The sequence below is a fragment of the Athene noctua genome, chromosome 1 (genome assembly GCF_965140245.1).
Source record: "Athene noctua chromosome 1, bAthNoc1.hap1.1, whole genome shotgun sequence".
In the NCBI taxonomy this organism is placed as follows: Eukaryota; Metazoa; Chordata; class Aves; order Strigiformes; family Strigidae; genus Athene; species Athene noctua.
Window position 1 is genome coordinate 190,850,971 of NC_134037.1, and position 13,951 is coordinate 190,864,921.

The window sequence follows — 13,951 nt, forward strand, 5'->3', positions numbered from 1 at the left end:
GTACAAAGGATCCAGGGTCACTTCAATCTTTTTACCACCAATGCAGAAATAAAGCAATTTATTTTTGATAAAGTTGTCATTAGTGCAATACATCTTAAAACAGAAGAATGAAATGAAGTATTTACACATAACTTAAGCAACAAAACCAACTGTGGTCTGAGGTCATTTTAGTATTTTTTAAAGTAAAAATAAGGCAAAAAAAAGTCCTTCAGTGTTCTTTATCCAAACTAATCAAACTTAAAAATTAACGATTGTCTACACAGACTGTTAAAAAGTATATGATTTTCCAGACAAGCTCAGACATTTCACAGCAGAAAAAAAATTCCAGAGTTACAGAATTGCTCTTTCCTTAAGTAACATGTAGATATTTTCAGAAGGCTGACAGACTTCCATTCCTCCTGGCTGAGAGACTCTCTGTGGTTTGTATTTCACCTAGACAGGCAGAACTTTCTTCCTCATGATTAAAGCAGTCGTATGTGCTCAGCAAAGTACCATTTGCTGCTCTGTCATCCTTCCGCAAAGAGACAGGCAGATTTGCTAGGGTGAAATTAACATCTTTGAAGGCATGCAATAAAAAGATCCCCACAATGATAGTCAGGAAGCCACTGAAGGTGCCAATAATGTCATCAGCCACCATGTGTTGCCATTCCTTGAAAAGGATGGCAGAACAAGTTAAAACAGATGTTGTAAAGATCACGTAATAGATTGGAGTCACTACCGAAGTGTTGAATATATCCAGAGCCCTGTTTAAATAGTTGATCTGCGTGCTCACACAGACAATAAGGCTTAGCAGCAGAATCCAAGACAAGGGATGTTTCAGCACTGGTTTTCCTGCAAAAAGTTCCTTTATAGCAATGCCCAAACCTTTTACACAGGAGACTGATAACGCTCCAATTACAGAGCAAATTGTTATGTACACGAGAATGTTGGTCTGTCCATGGCGAGGTCCCACCACAAATATTAGAATTAAAGACACAATGACAACAAGAGTTGCGAAGACCACAAAACCTGTGGTTGAGGGGGGGAAAGAAAATCTTGTTACTTATGTACAATGTCAAAAGCATCCCAGAGGTACCAAGAAAACATTAACAATGTGATCGGCTCAGCTTAAACAGGAGAGTTCAGGATGTTTTTCATTTGATGTTTCTCCAACATCAAAGTTAAAATGGTTTTAGAGCAAGTTAGTTAAAACAAAGAATGAAACTCTGGCACATTATATTACCTTTACCAGTCCATCAGCAAGATGACTAGAGGATGAGATTCCTATATTGCCTTCCACACAGACCTGCTGAGGTGTAGATGCCACTGGATCCAGGCTTGTGTCTGAATGCTCTTTAGGCAGGTACAGTTTGGCAGGCTGCTACATTCAGTGGCAGATTTCCAATAATAGGGTCATTCCTTAAGATCAGCTTTTAATCTCTGTGCTGGCTATTTCCTCATGTTTAAAATGGGATTTGTATTTGTATATATAGTATTATGCAGATCTATTTGTGAGTGCCTCATCTAGAGGAGCTTGTCTTCAGGATTACATTTCTCAGCAGACACTTAACACAGTATCTCCTTTTTCATTTTAAGGATAGATCAAAGGGGGGGGGGGGGCTTAGAGACTGACACACTTCAATGAAAACTCTAATTATAGAAGGTGCTGCTGCATTCGTTTAAACTGTCATCTCTGTGGTTCACATCAAGACACTTTGTCCAAGGCCAGATGAGTTCACTGGCAGCATGCAAAGCTCCCTATGGAACTATATCACAGAACTTGAATCTACTTCGTTTTGGCACCATGAAGCAGGCATGGGCTATCTTCCTGGAACTTGAAAACAGCGGTAATGAAACTATAATAAAGAAATGATGGGCTGCCTACATATCAAGCCAGCATTTTTCTTACCTGGATCACCTAGTTTGTGGGACATTTCGTTCAAAGTTTCTACTTCCTCCTCTTGTGGAGCATGAATTACCATCACAGTTGATCCCAGTATACTTAGCAAACACCCTATTTTTCCATGTAGATTAAGTTTTTCATTTAAAAAGAAGGATGACAGAATGGCACTAAGAAGAAAAAAATGCACCAGCAAACATGGAATTAGTAATATCTCATTCATTTGCTCATCAACTTCCTGGTTGCTTTGACTGTACAGGTCACTAGCATATGCAGTGTGCAGCTTTTGGTGAGCAAGAACACATATTAAAGGTCCATAAATCTGTTATGATGAATCTACTAATTGAGCACTTACTTAGAATAGCTACATAGTTGCTCTTCTATCTCAAGATACTTGCCATGGATAGAACTACCTGTTAATATTTGGCATCTTTCCCCCAAACCCCTTCTTTATGCTGCCTCCCCCGAAACTCTGTATCTAAGCACTTGTAAAAATAGTTTTTACAAGACAAAAATCTTATTTCTAATTAGGAATTTAAATACTACTCTGTTGTATACAACGTTTTTGAAATGCAGCAGATGGCAACTTTTTACAGATCAAGGTATAGATGCATTGCTAGAACCCTTTTAGAGCACAGTTGCTTCACATCTGGAGAAACTTAAAAGTTACTCCTGAGGTTTATAAGCAGACTTTATGTATAGTTAAGAACAAACCACATTTGTTACAGCATAATTCAGCGACACATTTCTAAAGAAATATTTTACTTCTCTCTCCGACATCACATTGCTGTTTGTTAGTGTTTCTTACCTTACAAGAACACTGAGAGCCCCTAAAGGAGTCACTAGCGTAGCTGGTGCAAAAGCATAGGCAGCAAAGTTAGCTACTTCGCCAGCTCCCACTGCAGAGTAATAAATAGTAATAAAAAAGGAGTTACACTGTCTTGCGCAACACACCTGTGAATCAGTGCAAGTGTTCTTGTAGACACAAACATGCGGTAAGGAAACAATGGAAGATTCGCATTATAGCATTCAGCTAGCAGTACTAGAATGCTACAAACCCCCTATTACTACATCTTAAAAACAGGCCAGGGGACCAAAACAGGTATTAACATTAATTCGGCCAAATTAGAAGGTGTTTTATTTTGGTGTCTGTGTTGTGGCTCCCCAAACTGCCAACTTCAGTCATGAACTTCTGCATAGAGAAATCTGCAATAGCAGGATACAGAGCAATGCATACATTAAGCCATAGTTACCTGAACACAGCCAGTAAATCCAGAGTTTAAGCAATGAAAAAAAAAAAAGTTTAGAAAATAGACATCATCCCAAAATATGCTTCCCTCTAAAGAATCTTGTACATCTAAGCAGTTCTCTGCTAAAACAAAAACCAAAATACATATGCTAGCAAAGAGAACCAGGAAGTCTGAAGTCTACCTCGTCCCACTGCCCAAAGAGGAAAATTAAGTTAATGAAAGAACTTCTGGTGTGAGAGATGTTCTATTAAATCATTAGAGCTGCACTCATCAAATCACCAGACAGCATTACCTTACATCACAGAATCCCCATCTTGCTCATTTTTTGTAACCACTGTGCCACCTGTGGTACAGTCATTTAATGAAATTATATAGGGCAGATTATATTTATGATACTTACTTGAAAGAAGTCCAGCCCACCACAGCCACTCCTTAAGGTACGCATGACCACCTTGACCTAAAATTGAAAGAATGTTTGCTACTCCACTAAAAACATACATTGACAGAGTAAGCCCTGTCACCGATGACATCACCAAAATAATTTTTGCAGCCCATGCCCTTAAAAACATGGGCAGCCTTTTGATACTTAGGCTTTATAGTTAGAGGGGTTGAAATAAAATCTCATTTCTACATGCATATCTCTTACAGCCTACTCTGAAAACTAGATAGTTTATTTCTTTTGTAATAGAAATGGCACTGCATCTGCATTACCCTGAAAAACAGATCTTTCAACTCATTATAGTGACATGAAAAGCCAAGTTTTGTGTCTCTTATGAGAATGCTACTTTGTGGAAATCGTGTGTGGCTTATGTGGTTGATTACATGTACAAACCAGGGAGCATGAATTACTTGAGATCAACCATCTTTTAGAAACAGAGATGAAAGGTACTAAATTAAAAATATTCTGATTCAACCCTCTGAATCATCTGAGGATGCTGTAACTGTCCCATCTAAATCTATCCTCTTTCAGTTTAAAATCATTGCCCCTTGTCCTGTCACTACAGGCCTTGGTAGAAAGTCTCTCTCCACCTTTAAGTCCCCTCCAAGTACTGGAAGGCTGCTATAAGGTTTCCCCAGAGCCTTCTCTTCTCCAGGCTGAACAACCCCAACTCTCTCAGCCTGTCCTCACAAGAGAGGTGGTCCATCCCACCGACCATTTTCACGGCCTCCTCTGGATCTGCTCGAGCAAGTCTATGTCCTTCTTACGTTGGGGGCCCCAGAGCTGAACACAGTACTCCAGGGTGGGGACTCATGAAAGCAGAGAGGGGGAGAATCACCTCCCTCTACCTGCTGGCCACATTCCTCTTGATGCAGCCCAGGATACAGTTGGCTTTCTGGGCTGCAAGTGCACGTTGCTGGGTCATGTCCAGCTTTTCATCCACCAGTAGCCCCAAGTCCTTCTCTGCAGGGCTGCTCTCAATCCCTTCATCCCCTAGTCTGCATGATCCTGGGGACTGCCCCAACCATGTGCAAGACCTTGCACTTGGTCTTGTTGAACTTCACGAGGTTTGCACGGGCCCACTCCCCAAGTCTGTCCAGGTCCCTCTGGATGGCATCCCCTCCCTCCAGTGAATCAGCTGCACCACTGAATTTGGTGTCATCAGCAAATTTGCTGAGGGTGCACTCAGTCCCACTGTCTATGTCATTGATGAAGTTATTAAAGAGTACTGGTTCCGGTATGAACCACTAAGGAGCACTATTTGTTACATGTGATTTTTATTTTTTCTAAAACAATCTCCTGACACTCAAACACAGTTAACATTCTCCCAGATTCACTCATTCAGGAGCACAGATGTAGCTAAGAGTGCTGGTTCCAAGTTCAATTTGCAAGTACAATTCAGATTTAACTGACATGTGAAGGAATCAGCAAGTGTCCCTAGAGAGCATTACATGCAAATTAAATAGCATGTATCACACAGAGTTAGGTGTATGACACCAGAGGGAAAAAAAACATATGTTATATGTTTTAAGTTTCAAATACCCTGAACAAACAAAAAAAGTCAAAACAAGATCGTAAGTTTAGTAATCTTCTGTTAAACAGCAAACTCAACTATCAGAAAGTTTCTTAAACATGTATTTACCTGCTCTCATGGAGCCTTTCCTAGCTAACCGGAGAAGGCCCTTCTTTTTCAGGATGAAACTTCCTCCAATGAAAATGCTGGAGCTCATAGCCAACACCAGACCAATACAGAAGTCATATCTCCCACGAGTTTGGCTCATTGCGTAAACTACTAAAGACTCTCACATTGATCAATGAACAGTAGAACTTCTGTTACTCAACACAAGATGATGCAACACTGAAACCTGAGCAAAATAAACACATCAGAATTAAACTGGCAGAAACACATACTGTAGGAAGGAGGAAAATCCTCAATAGCTCATGTGACTAGTTCTCCTGTGAATGGTCTCTGATAGGAGTGTTTCAAATGAAAAAAAAAAAAGGCTATCTTTGAAGCATGTGTAAGCTTGAACCATGGAAGAGTGACTAACAAGTCTGAACACAGCACGAAGGACTTCTGACCTGGCATATAAAAGCTGAAACCCAAACAAATAAAAGTTCTTTGAAAAAAAGTTAAGGAAAACTTAAAGATGTGTGATTTATTACTTTTCAATAAGCACTCAAATCTATGTCTGGCACACCATGTAACAGACAATACTTACATGGATATCAGTTTGCAAGAGTTTTAGAACTGCCACAGCATTTCTTCCATATAAACTCACTAGAAAAATGAAAGACAACGTTAAAATTGGTGTTTAATCATATAGTAATCTCCCTAAAACAAACTTGTGATGCATGCACATGCACTTATCCTTTAACGAACAGGCAAATCCGGAACAAGAAATAAGGCATCTGTTCGCTGATATATTTTACAGTTTCCTATACCTGTACAAAGCATCTTTTCAGCTTAGCTACAGTAACTATTACGAGTTTACAGTTTAAAAACTTCCATCTAGCCTGCCAAGACTTCAAATTTAGTTAGGCAAGACTTTCAACAACATCTTAGCAGAAGGTGATAATTTTTAGGCTAGAAATCAAGATTTTACATATTCAACCTCCAGCTTAACATGAAAATTTATTTCAGTGCATCTTTTCTCCTGTTACCAGCTGCAATGAGGATATCCTGGATTCTATCTAACACACAAGATTTTGAATTTAAGGTATCTCTACAAATAACTTTAAAACTGAAGAAAAAAAAGCTTGAAGTATTTTCAAGGTGATTAACCTTTCTATAGTATGAAGGGAAATAAAAACTAATTTTAGCCTTTGATTTCAAGACAACTGATAATTATGACAGTACAGAGAACTGTTCTAAAGGAAGAAAACACCCATAGATAAAACAATTTTTATTTTCTGGAAACACCAATCACAGATGTGCCAAGAAGAGCATTTAGTTCCCTAAGCAATTATTTTCCAGATACTCAGACGCATGGCTTATGATGTAAGTTGCATTAACAAGCTTTGATTTAAAAGTAAAAGGGGGGAAAGAAGAGGATAAAACGTTTCCATTTCAGTGCTTACTGGAATCTGAATTCCACAGCTTTGATGTTGAGATACAGCTTCCCCAAGCAGGGGTACAATGCTGGTGTCAAGGCACTGCAATGTCCAGCACCCTCTTTCATGCTCAGGCAGAGATGGACGCACCCACTGGGAATACAGGACTAAATAAAATCATATTCTGATCTGCCATGTGAGTTCACAGTTCCAATTCCTGCATCTGTTTCTTCAAAACCTGTTTTCGTCCAAAACTACCCTTCCCTGTATGTTCCTGCTTCTGTCTTGAATTTGCTACAGGCCTAGGAAAAACGTAGCAGAGAGCTACAGGTAGGTTAACACTAAAACTGAACACAGATCCCCTAACTTGCATTCAGTTACGCTGTGAAAAAGTGTAGGAAAACAGTCCCATTTAATAAGCACTCAACACAGCACCGTTCAAAATGCTTCAAGATCCACAGTTCAAAATTTTCAAATCCTCTTCCCTTAATCCTTGCAAAGTAATTTTTAGTATCTTATTTTGTAGGAAAAATTTAAGCAAATGAAGTGCAAGGGTCTGCTTTAATTTTCTAGCAACTTTTAAAAATAAGTAGATTCTTGCATAATACAAAATCACCTATCAAAACCAAAAAAAGACAAATCAGTGTGGGAGACAGACCAGAACGAGGTACCTTACTAACTGCATCAAATATTTCACTGCTTTTGAATTCAAAGCAAGACTTTCAGTCCCCTGAAGGGTAAAGGCATCTTTTAAATGCAAGTAAAAGACATCGAGGGACTTTTGCAACCGTTCGCTCTTACCATCTTTTCTAGCAGTCGGAAGTCACGCTGTTCAGGTAACCAAGCTAAGAGTTCTCTTCCAGCTCCAGCTGATACTAAATGTGATACTGGTGTAGCATCACCTGCAGGAGGGGGGCTTCTTTTGTTGAGCTTGTGTTTCAAACAGTTGCTACTACAGTCATATTACTAATGGGAGTATTTTTACTAGAGTAGCTTTTTGCTAAAACAGAACTCACCATACTGGCAAAACCACTTTTTCTTCTCTGCCTAGCTTGCATAGCTTCCTCTACATGAAAACATTTCTGACAGAGGTGAAGAGCATCAGTTAGTCCCGTCCTGACACCCTTCATTTCAGAGACAAGGGAAGAAGCACAGACTGCTTTTCTTCAGAGTAGAGGAAGAATCTGATTGCAGAAGAATGGCGAAAACTTGCAGGCTAACAGGCAATTTTCTGAATTTAGACTTAAAAACACTCTAAGGATGTTACACTTCAAAACTAGTAGTTCTACTCTCCCCCGTGGCCCAAATACATTAGAGGAGTTGATTCTCTGTCAACCACTTTGTTAATCTTGCAAACAACTCAAATCTTAACTGCTTCTTCACACAAATTATTCCAAGCTCTTCTTGCCAACTTTATTTGTCCTCACAGACACAGCCAGTCCTATTTCTGTTTGGGCTGGACTGCCATACTTCCACCTGTTTATAAAGATGTCTGCATTTGCTGACCATTTCTGCCGCCCTGTCAGGGTGAACCCAACTTCTCTCTGAGAAGATTTGGTTCACTTTGCATACAGTGCAGATGTAAGTTGTATGTGTAGAAATGACAGCTTCAACGTCAAAGCAATAGCAGGCACAGGAAGTTCTACCCTTCAGGAAATCTGTAGTTTAAGACTTAGTAAAATAAGAGGAACTAATATGTCTTCATAAATATCATCAAGAAAAATTATCTTCTTTGGAAATAAGAAAATGCCACAAAATGAGCAGTTTCTGGAATAAATACTCCTCTCAAGTTTCAGCTTTGGGACACACCAAAGCTGCCCCATTCCAGCAGCCAGAGCCAGTACTAAGTTATAAACAGGAGAGAAGCCAGAAAATGCAGGTGTTAAAGCTAGCAGTGGTTTAGTTGTATTTGGTGTAGTTCTGCAAAAGTTCTTTAATCAAGTTCACAGCTGATTTTAACACAGAGAATATCTCATCCATCCAAGACTAGCAGTTTCATGGAGGAATACTAGTTTGCTGCTCTGATTTCAGATATGTAGGGAGGGGATAAGATTTTCCTAACCACTGAAGCTACAACATTTACAGTGCTTTGAAGAGCCACCCATTTACGAACGGCCTGTGGATCTTCCAGTATCATGAGTCATAACTCTCAGCGTGCAACAGTACGATGACAGACAACACAGGAAACTTATACTGAGTTTGAAGGTTATCAGACAGGGAGAGATGGAGAAAAAGCTTTCTGAAAAAAACAGCGGGACATAAGCAAGTCCGGATTAGTCACAAAGTTTGTTTGCTTATTTCTATGATATAACCAAGAAGTATCACAAATGCTGATAAGATACAGTCTCTCTGGCCTAAAACACAAGGAAAGACTTCTTTGTGTCTTTGCTCAAAAGTCCTTTTTTCCCAAAAGCAACACATACACAGAGCTCAAAAGATGTTATATTTTTGTTGTAACAAACAAGCTATCTAAATATTCAAAAGCACTAAAAGTGGTGTCACGAGATGAAATCATATTTTATATTTAAAAGCAGATAAGCATAAGTAGGAGGGAGTTATCAGCCAGAGAAAATTAGTATCACTTCCACAAGTTGTACATTGTATGGAAGCAATAATCACAGTCAGGGTAAGTTAATATAGTGGGTTGTTCCAACTTTGCCTACTTGGTCACCAGTCCTCAAGAGTTCAGTAGACAGCCTTTTCTCCTAGAAGTAATCTAAATATATGATAAAAGATTTAAATGTTAGAATTAATGATTTACTTGTCTAAAACCTGATCTTAACTGTGAAAAAGATGATGTCACTAAGCTAAACAGGATCTAACAGGCCATTTACTTCAACACTTTGCCATGTGCTGCTTCTCATTACAGACAATTCAGCCAAGCTTCTCTCAGGAAAGAGTTATGAAGGAAACTTCACAAACACTGCAGACATGCTTTGATCCTGTTAGGAACTCTTCATTATCTAACGATCTATATCTAGATTTTCACTTTTACCACCAAACGTTTGTCCACTCTGGAAATGGAAAAGATACAACTCCCTCTACCTTTGCACCCATATCTTAACATTACTCTGCAAAGTCAGGTGCTTGGCACCTCCTGCCTTGCCACCCTCTGGGTCCTTTCCCAACAGTCAACCATTTTTTTATGAAATGCAACTCCCAGAGACGCATACAGTATTCCAGCTAGTTATTACTGCTGCCACAACACAGTGGAAGACTATACTTCTTTTCATACGACCCGAAATTGGTGGGGTTTTTTTGCCCTTCCTGAGCAATCATCTACTGTTGATTCTCCAACTTCTCTCTTGGTATAAGCTCTGAATTCTTTTCTACAGAACTACTGTTCTCTAAACTGTATTTGTATAGCAAATTATTCCTGCCTGGGTGTAATAACTTTCATTTACTCCTATAAAAAGCATCTCTCTTTCAGAAATGTTTCCTGAAAATATTCATCTGAGTTTACACACTGGTGACCCTTCCCTGCTCGATGCTCTTACTGCTTTGTCCTTTCAGACAGATCCCTAATACCAAACAGCACAAGATTCAGGTATGACACTCACATGGAAGGATTTTTAAACAAAGGTCTGTTTTGACAAGACATTAGTAATATTTACTCCAGGTACAGCCATTCAGCATCTTTTGATACACCAGCCCAGCTCTGTGGTATTTTAGTTTTGATTCTGCTTATTTACAAGAGCTCCATGAGAAGTTTTATGTTTCTAACATTGAAATAGCACCTATTTGATGCCCTTCTAGCCATAAAGCTTTTAATGGAAGAAAAAGGGGTTGAATCAAGTTCCTTTTAAAAAATGCACGCTGACTATTATGTGTCTCATTAACTATTACATGTTCCCTTCTTCCCTTCCACAGACATAAAGCCACAGGAAACAGATACACTCCCTAACAACAAAAATGCAAATAGTCAGTGATGAGTCTTTCGAAGGCTCGTTATACATACCGATTTTGTTCCAAAATCCAGAGGCATTTGCTTCTTAAATATTTCAATGTTAGGTTTCTAAAATGCAAGTTAAAATTATTGATTGGTATTTTAATAAATCAGCTAAAAAAATTATGTCCATCATTTCAAGTTAATCTCATTTTCATGCATGATGCACAAAACTGTACATTGTCTCACCTGTACTTTAAAACGGGAGAGGATTTTTGTTTTTAAAAAAACACCTGAATGACAAAGCAGTGTGATTTTAAATTTGATCTTCCTTAGGTCTGTCTCACCTGAAGCGTTACAGTTATTTCATCACTTTGGATTTCACTTCATTTATCAAAAGAAACTGATTTGCAATCTAAGCTACTCTTTAGAAGGTAGCATGCTAAAGCTGAACTGAAATACTATCCAAGTCCAGTTTTGTTCCGTGACTTAAGTGCTAAGGCTAAGGCACTTTTATTACAAAAACTAATACAAAGTTTTAATTACTGGCTTTGGTACAGTGTTTTTAGAAGATGTTTATATACAGAACTCCAGGGTGGAGTTAGTGGTCTCAGTAAGATTACTAAAATCTCCAAAATACAGCTAACTTTAATCCAAGTCTTTTTTGTCAGTTATGTTCTGTCAACTCACGAGCATATCTTTTAAAACAGAGGTACAGAGAGAACACTGAAAGGACAGATACAGCACACTAAAAGAGCTGCTGGTTCAAAACTTAGTCACACACATCTTTAAAAACCCAAGATCCATGCGTACTGTATTCAAAGATTCTGTGTACATTATTTAAGAAAAAGTACCTTCAGTTTTGCACTGTAAGTCTATCTAAATACAGACATAGTTTTCCAGCTTTACTGAAGTTAAACAAGTGGGCAAACTTATTTGCATTCTACACCAGCAAAGTAAAAAAAAAAAAAATTGTTTATAAAAGATAGTTATGTATATGCATATACATAACCTAATGTCAGAGGCATTAGCACAAGTACTCAGAAAGCAAAACATATGTTAACAGTTCTAAAGCTGCCTATTTTAATAGCTTTAGTTAAACTGTAGAGAAACTTATCCTTTATAGCAGATTTCTATTAATAATGAAAAAGCAACAAGCATTCCATTTTAAGAAACCGAGGGGGGGAAAAAAAAAAAGCCACACTAAAAATTTTTGTACATCTTATTCTTTGTATTTGCTATTTGTAGTTATTATCCTCTATAAAAAAGTGACCTTCAGTTAAAGCATTTTCACATAAAACTAGAAGTATCTTCACTAAAAGAGAGTGCTATTCATGAACTAAACACAAACTACAGACAGTGTTTTATAGCTGATACTGCATTGACTGTATTTCCTAGGAGTCTATCATAATAGATAAGAGCAGATTACATGACGTGCTTCATCTCTGCTGTACGTAGTATATTAGCTCCACTCTCAGCAGCATGAGTCACCAGAGCAAGTTCATGGAAGTTCTAACTTTAGTTTTTAAGACAGGTAGTTTCATACTTAAGATCATAAGCTAGAAGTTAATCTGCTATAACCTGCTTTCTATTTGTCGGGATTTTATCCTGAGAATTAATAACTAATGAAAGCAGAATCAGTGAGACTGTTCTCTAAATACGATGATTCTGATGAAGACTTAGGCAATAATTTCCTGTCAGCAAACTTGTTACGTTTCAGGGCAAAAAAAAACCCCTAACTGTAGACAGTGAGGCACATCAAAAGCATTCAGAAATAGCCATGATGACTTACGTTTATTATGTTTTAATTAAAAAGAATGTTAAAGACATTGCTGGAAAAATGGCAAAGTTAACTGGTTGAAAGAGATCAGAAAAAAAAAAAAAAAAAAAGAGAATTAAAAGCGCCAGACCAGCCAGTATTTTCACAGTATGAGAAGGAACACAAATCATCATTGTGAACTACAGTGCAAAGGTAAAGTTACTTTTTTCCAACTCAAACTAAAGTGCTGCCAGGGCTCCTAAATTCCGCGGAGGTAGATCTGGAACCAAGCCGCGCAACCCTCAACCTCGGCTAAACTCAATCCTGAACCAAACGGTAGACAGACTGGTTTAGCTCCTTGCTCGGCAGCACGCGCGCTCCCCTCCGAAGTACAACAGCTCCGGTAGAAGGAGCCGACCATCACCCGCCCATCCGCCCAGGTAGAGAGCCTAACAACCCCCCCGAGCTGTACTCTTAACCTCGGCCAGCAGAGCCCAAGTCACAGCACGCTGCCCACTACGGAAAAACCGGCACGGTGAAGGTCTCCAGGGGTTTCTGCGGCCAAGGTGCAACGCCCGGCGCCGTGGCCGCCATGCAGCCCCCCGCCCCTCCCCGCCGCGCCCGGGGGAAGCACGGCTCGCCCCGGGCCGCGCCCTCCTCACCAGCAGCCCCGACCGCCGAAGACCCTGCGCGGCTCAGGATCGGGGACCCGAGGCGGAGCGGGAGGCACCCGGGCACCGGCGCTCCGCAGGCTGCATCAGGAAGGCGGTCGGGCGGCAGCGGGAACCGCAGCGGGAACCGCAGCGGGGTCCCCGGGCGGCCGGACCCTCGTCCCAAGCCGGACGCGCCTCGCGCCCGCAGTCACCGCCCGCCGCCGCCCCCACGTCCCTCCCGCGCCGCCCCGCCCTCCGAGGGGCCGGCCGGGCCCGCCGCCGCCCCCGCCCCTCAGCCGGCCCGCGCCCGGCCGGGCCCCCTCCCCCCGGCGGGGCCGCCCGCCTCCGCCCGGTTACCTGCGGTCGCCGCCGCTCACATCCCCGCCGGGAGGGGCCCCGCGGCCGCCGCCGCGCGCGGACAAAGCGGAGGAGAGGGGGGAGGGGGAAGCCGGAGCGGGCGGTGGGAGGGGCCGGTGCCCGCGCGCTCCGCCGCCATGAGGGGAGGGTGGGGAACCGGCGGCGGGGCGCGGCGGGCAACAACGACGGGAGGCGAGGGCGGGCGGCGTCCCGGGCCCGGCCGCCCCCTGCCCGCTGGTTCCGGCAGCGCCCGCCGGAAGGGGCGCGGCCCGGCCCAGAGCGAGGCAGGGGCGGGGCGGGGCCGGGCGCCCCGCCCCGGTGACGTGCCCCGTCCCCCCCCGCCCCGCCCTCGCTCCGCCCCCTCCCCGCGGGCAGCGCGGGAGCCGCCAGCGCCGTTAGCGGCCGGCAGCCGCCTCCCCGCAGCGCCCCCCAGCGGCCCGCCGCGGGCAGCGCGGGCCTGCGCCTCCGCCCCGCCGGGACGGCGAGCACCGGGCCGCGGAAGCGGCTCTACCCGACCCAGCGGCAGCTGTTCACGTACCCCGCAGCGGGGGGCGGGCGGCCTCCGAGCGACGCCGCTTCCCTCCAGCCCGGCCTAGTCCGTTGGCGCGTCTTGCCCCAGGCCCTGTCGCCTCAGTCCACGTTACCCGTTTTTTACACTCTCACGAAAAGGAAAC

The 13,951-nt window shown here is 42.2% G+C and overlaps 1 protein-coding gene across 4 annotated transcripts; it reads right to left on the reverse strand.

Annotated features, from left to right (window-relative positions):
* Nucleotides 1-41: 41 nt before the first annotated feature.
* On the reverse strand, nt 42-13,544 carry NIPA2 (NIPA magnesium transporter 2). 4 transcript variants are annotated; one of them, XM_074908211.1, is made up of 8 exons: nt 13,278-13,544; nt 10,581-10,637; nt 5,791-5,849; nt 5,211-5,433; nt 3,530-3,586; nt 2,688-2,778; nt 1,889-2,049; nt 42-1,008 (listed from the first exon to the last, which is right to left on the reverse strand). In XM_074908211.1, exons 4-8 carry the CDS (start codon nt 5,347-5,349, stop codon nt 371-373), a joined length of 1,086 nt encoding a protein of 361 aa, XP_074764312.1. In that variant the 5' UTR covers nt 5,350-5,433; nt 5,791-5,849; nt 10,581-10,637; nt 13,278-13,544; the 3' UTR covers nt 42-370. The 4 variants fall into 4 exon arrangements, with proteins under 4 accessions (XP_074764312.1, XP_074764326.1, XP_074764319.1 ...); XM_074908225.1 differs by lacking the exon at nt 13,278-13,544 and adding an exon at nt 12,930-13,049; XM_074908218.1 differs by lacking the exon at nt 10,581-10,637.
* Between the last annotated feature and the right edge of the window lie 407 nt (nt 13,545-13,951).

What these genes read in the sequence shown, in the direction of transcription:
- NIPA2 (XM_074908218.1), bottom strand. Translation starts at nt 5,349, where the DNA reads ATGAGCCAAACTCGTGGGAGATATGACTTCTGTATTGGTCTGGTGTTG. An exon ending in GAAAGGCTCCATGAGAGCAG is followed by an intron (nt 3,587 to 5,210) that starts GTAAATACATGT and finishes TTTCAATTTTAG; the next exon opens with GTCAAGGTGGTCATGCGTAC. An exon ending in GCTCTCAGTGTTCTTGTAAG is followed by an intron (nt 2,050 to 2,687) that starts GTAAGAAACACT and finishes TTTTCTTCTTAG; the next exon opens with TGCCATTCTGTCATCCTTCT.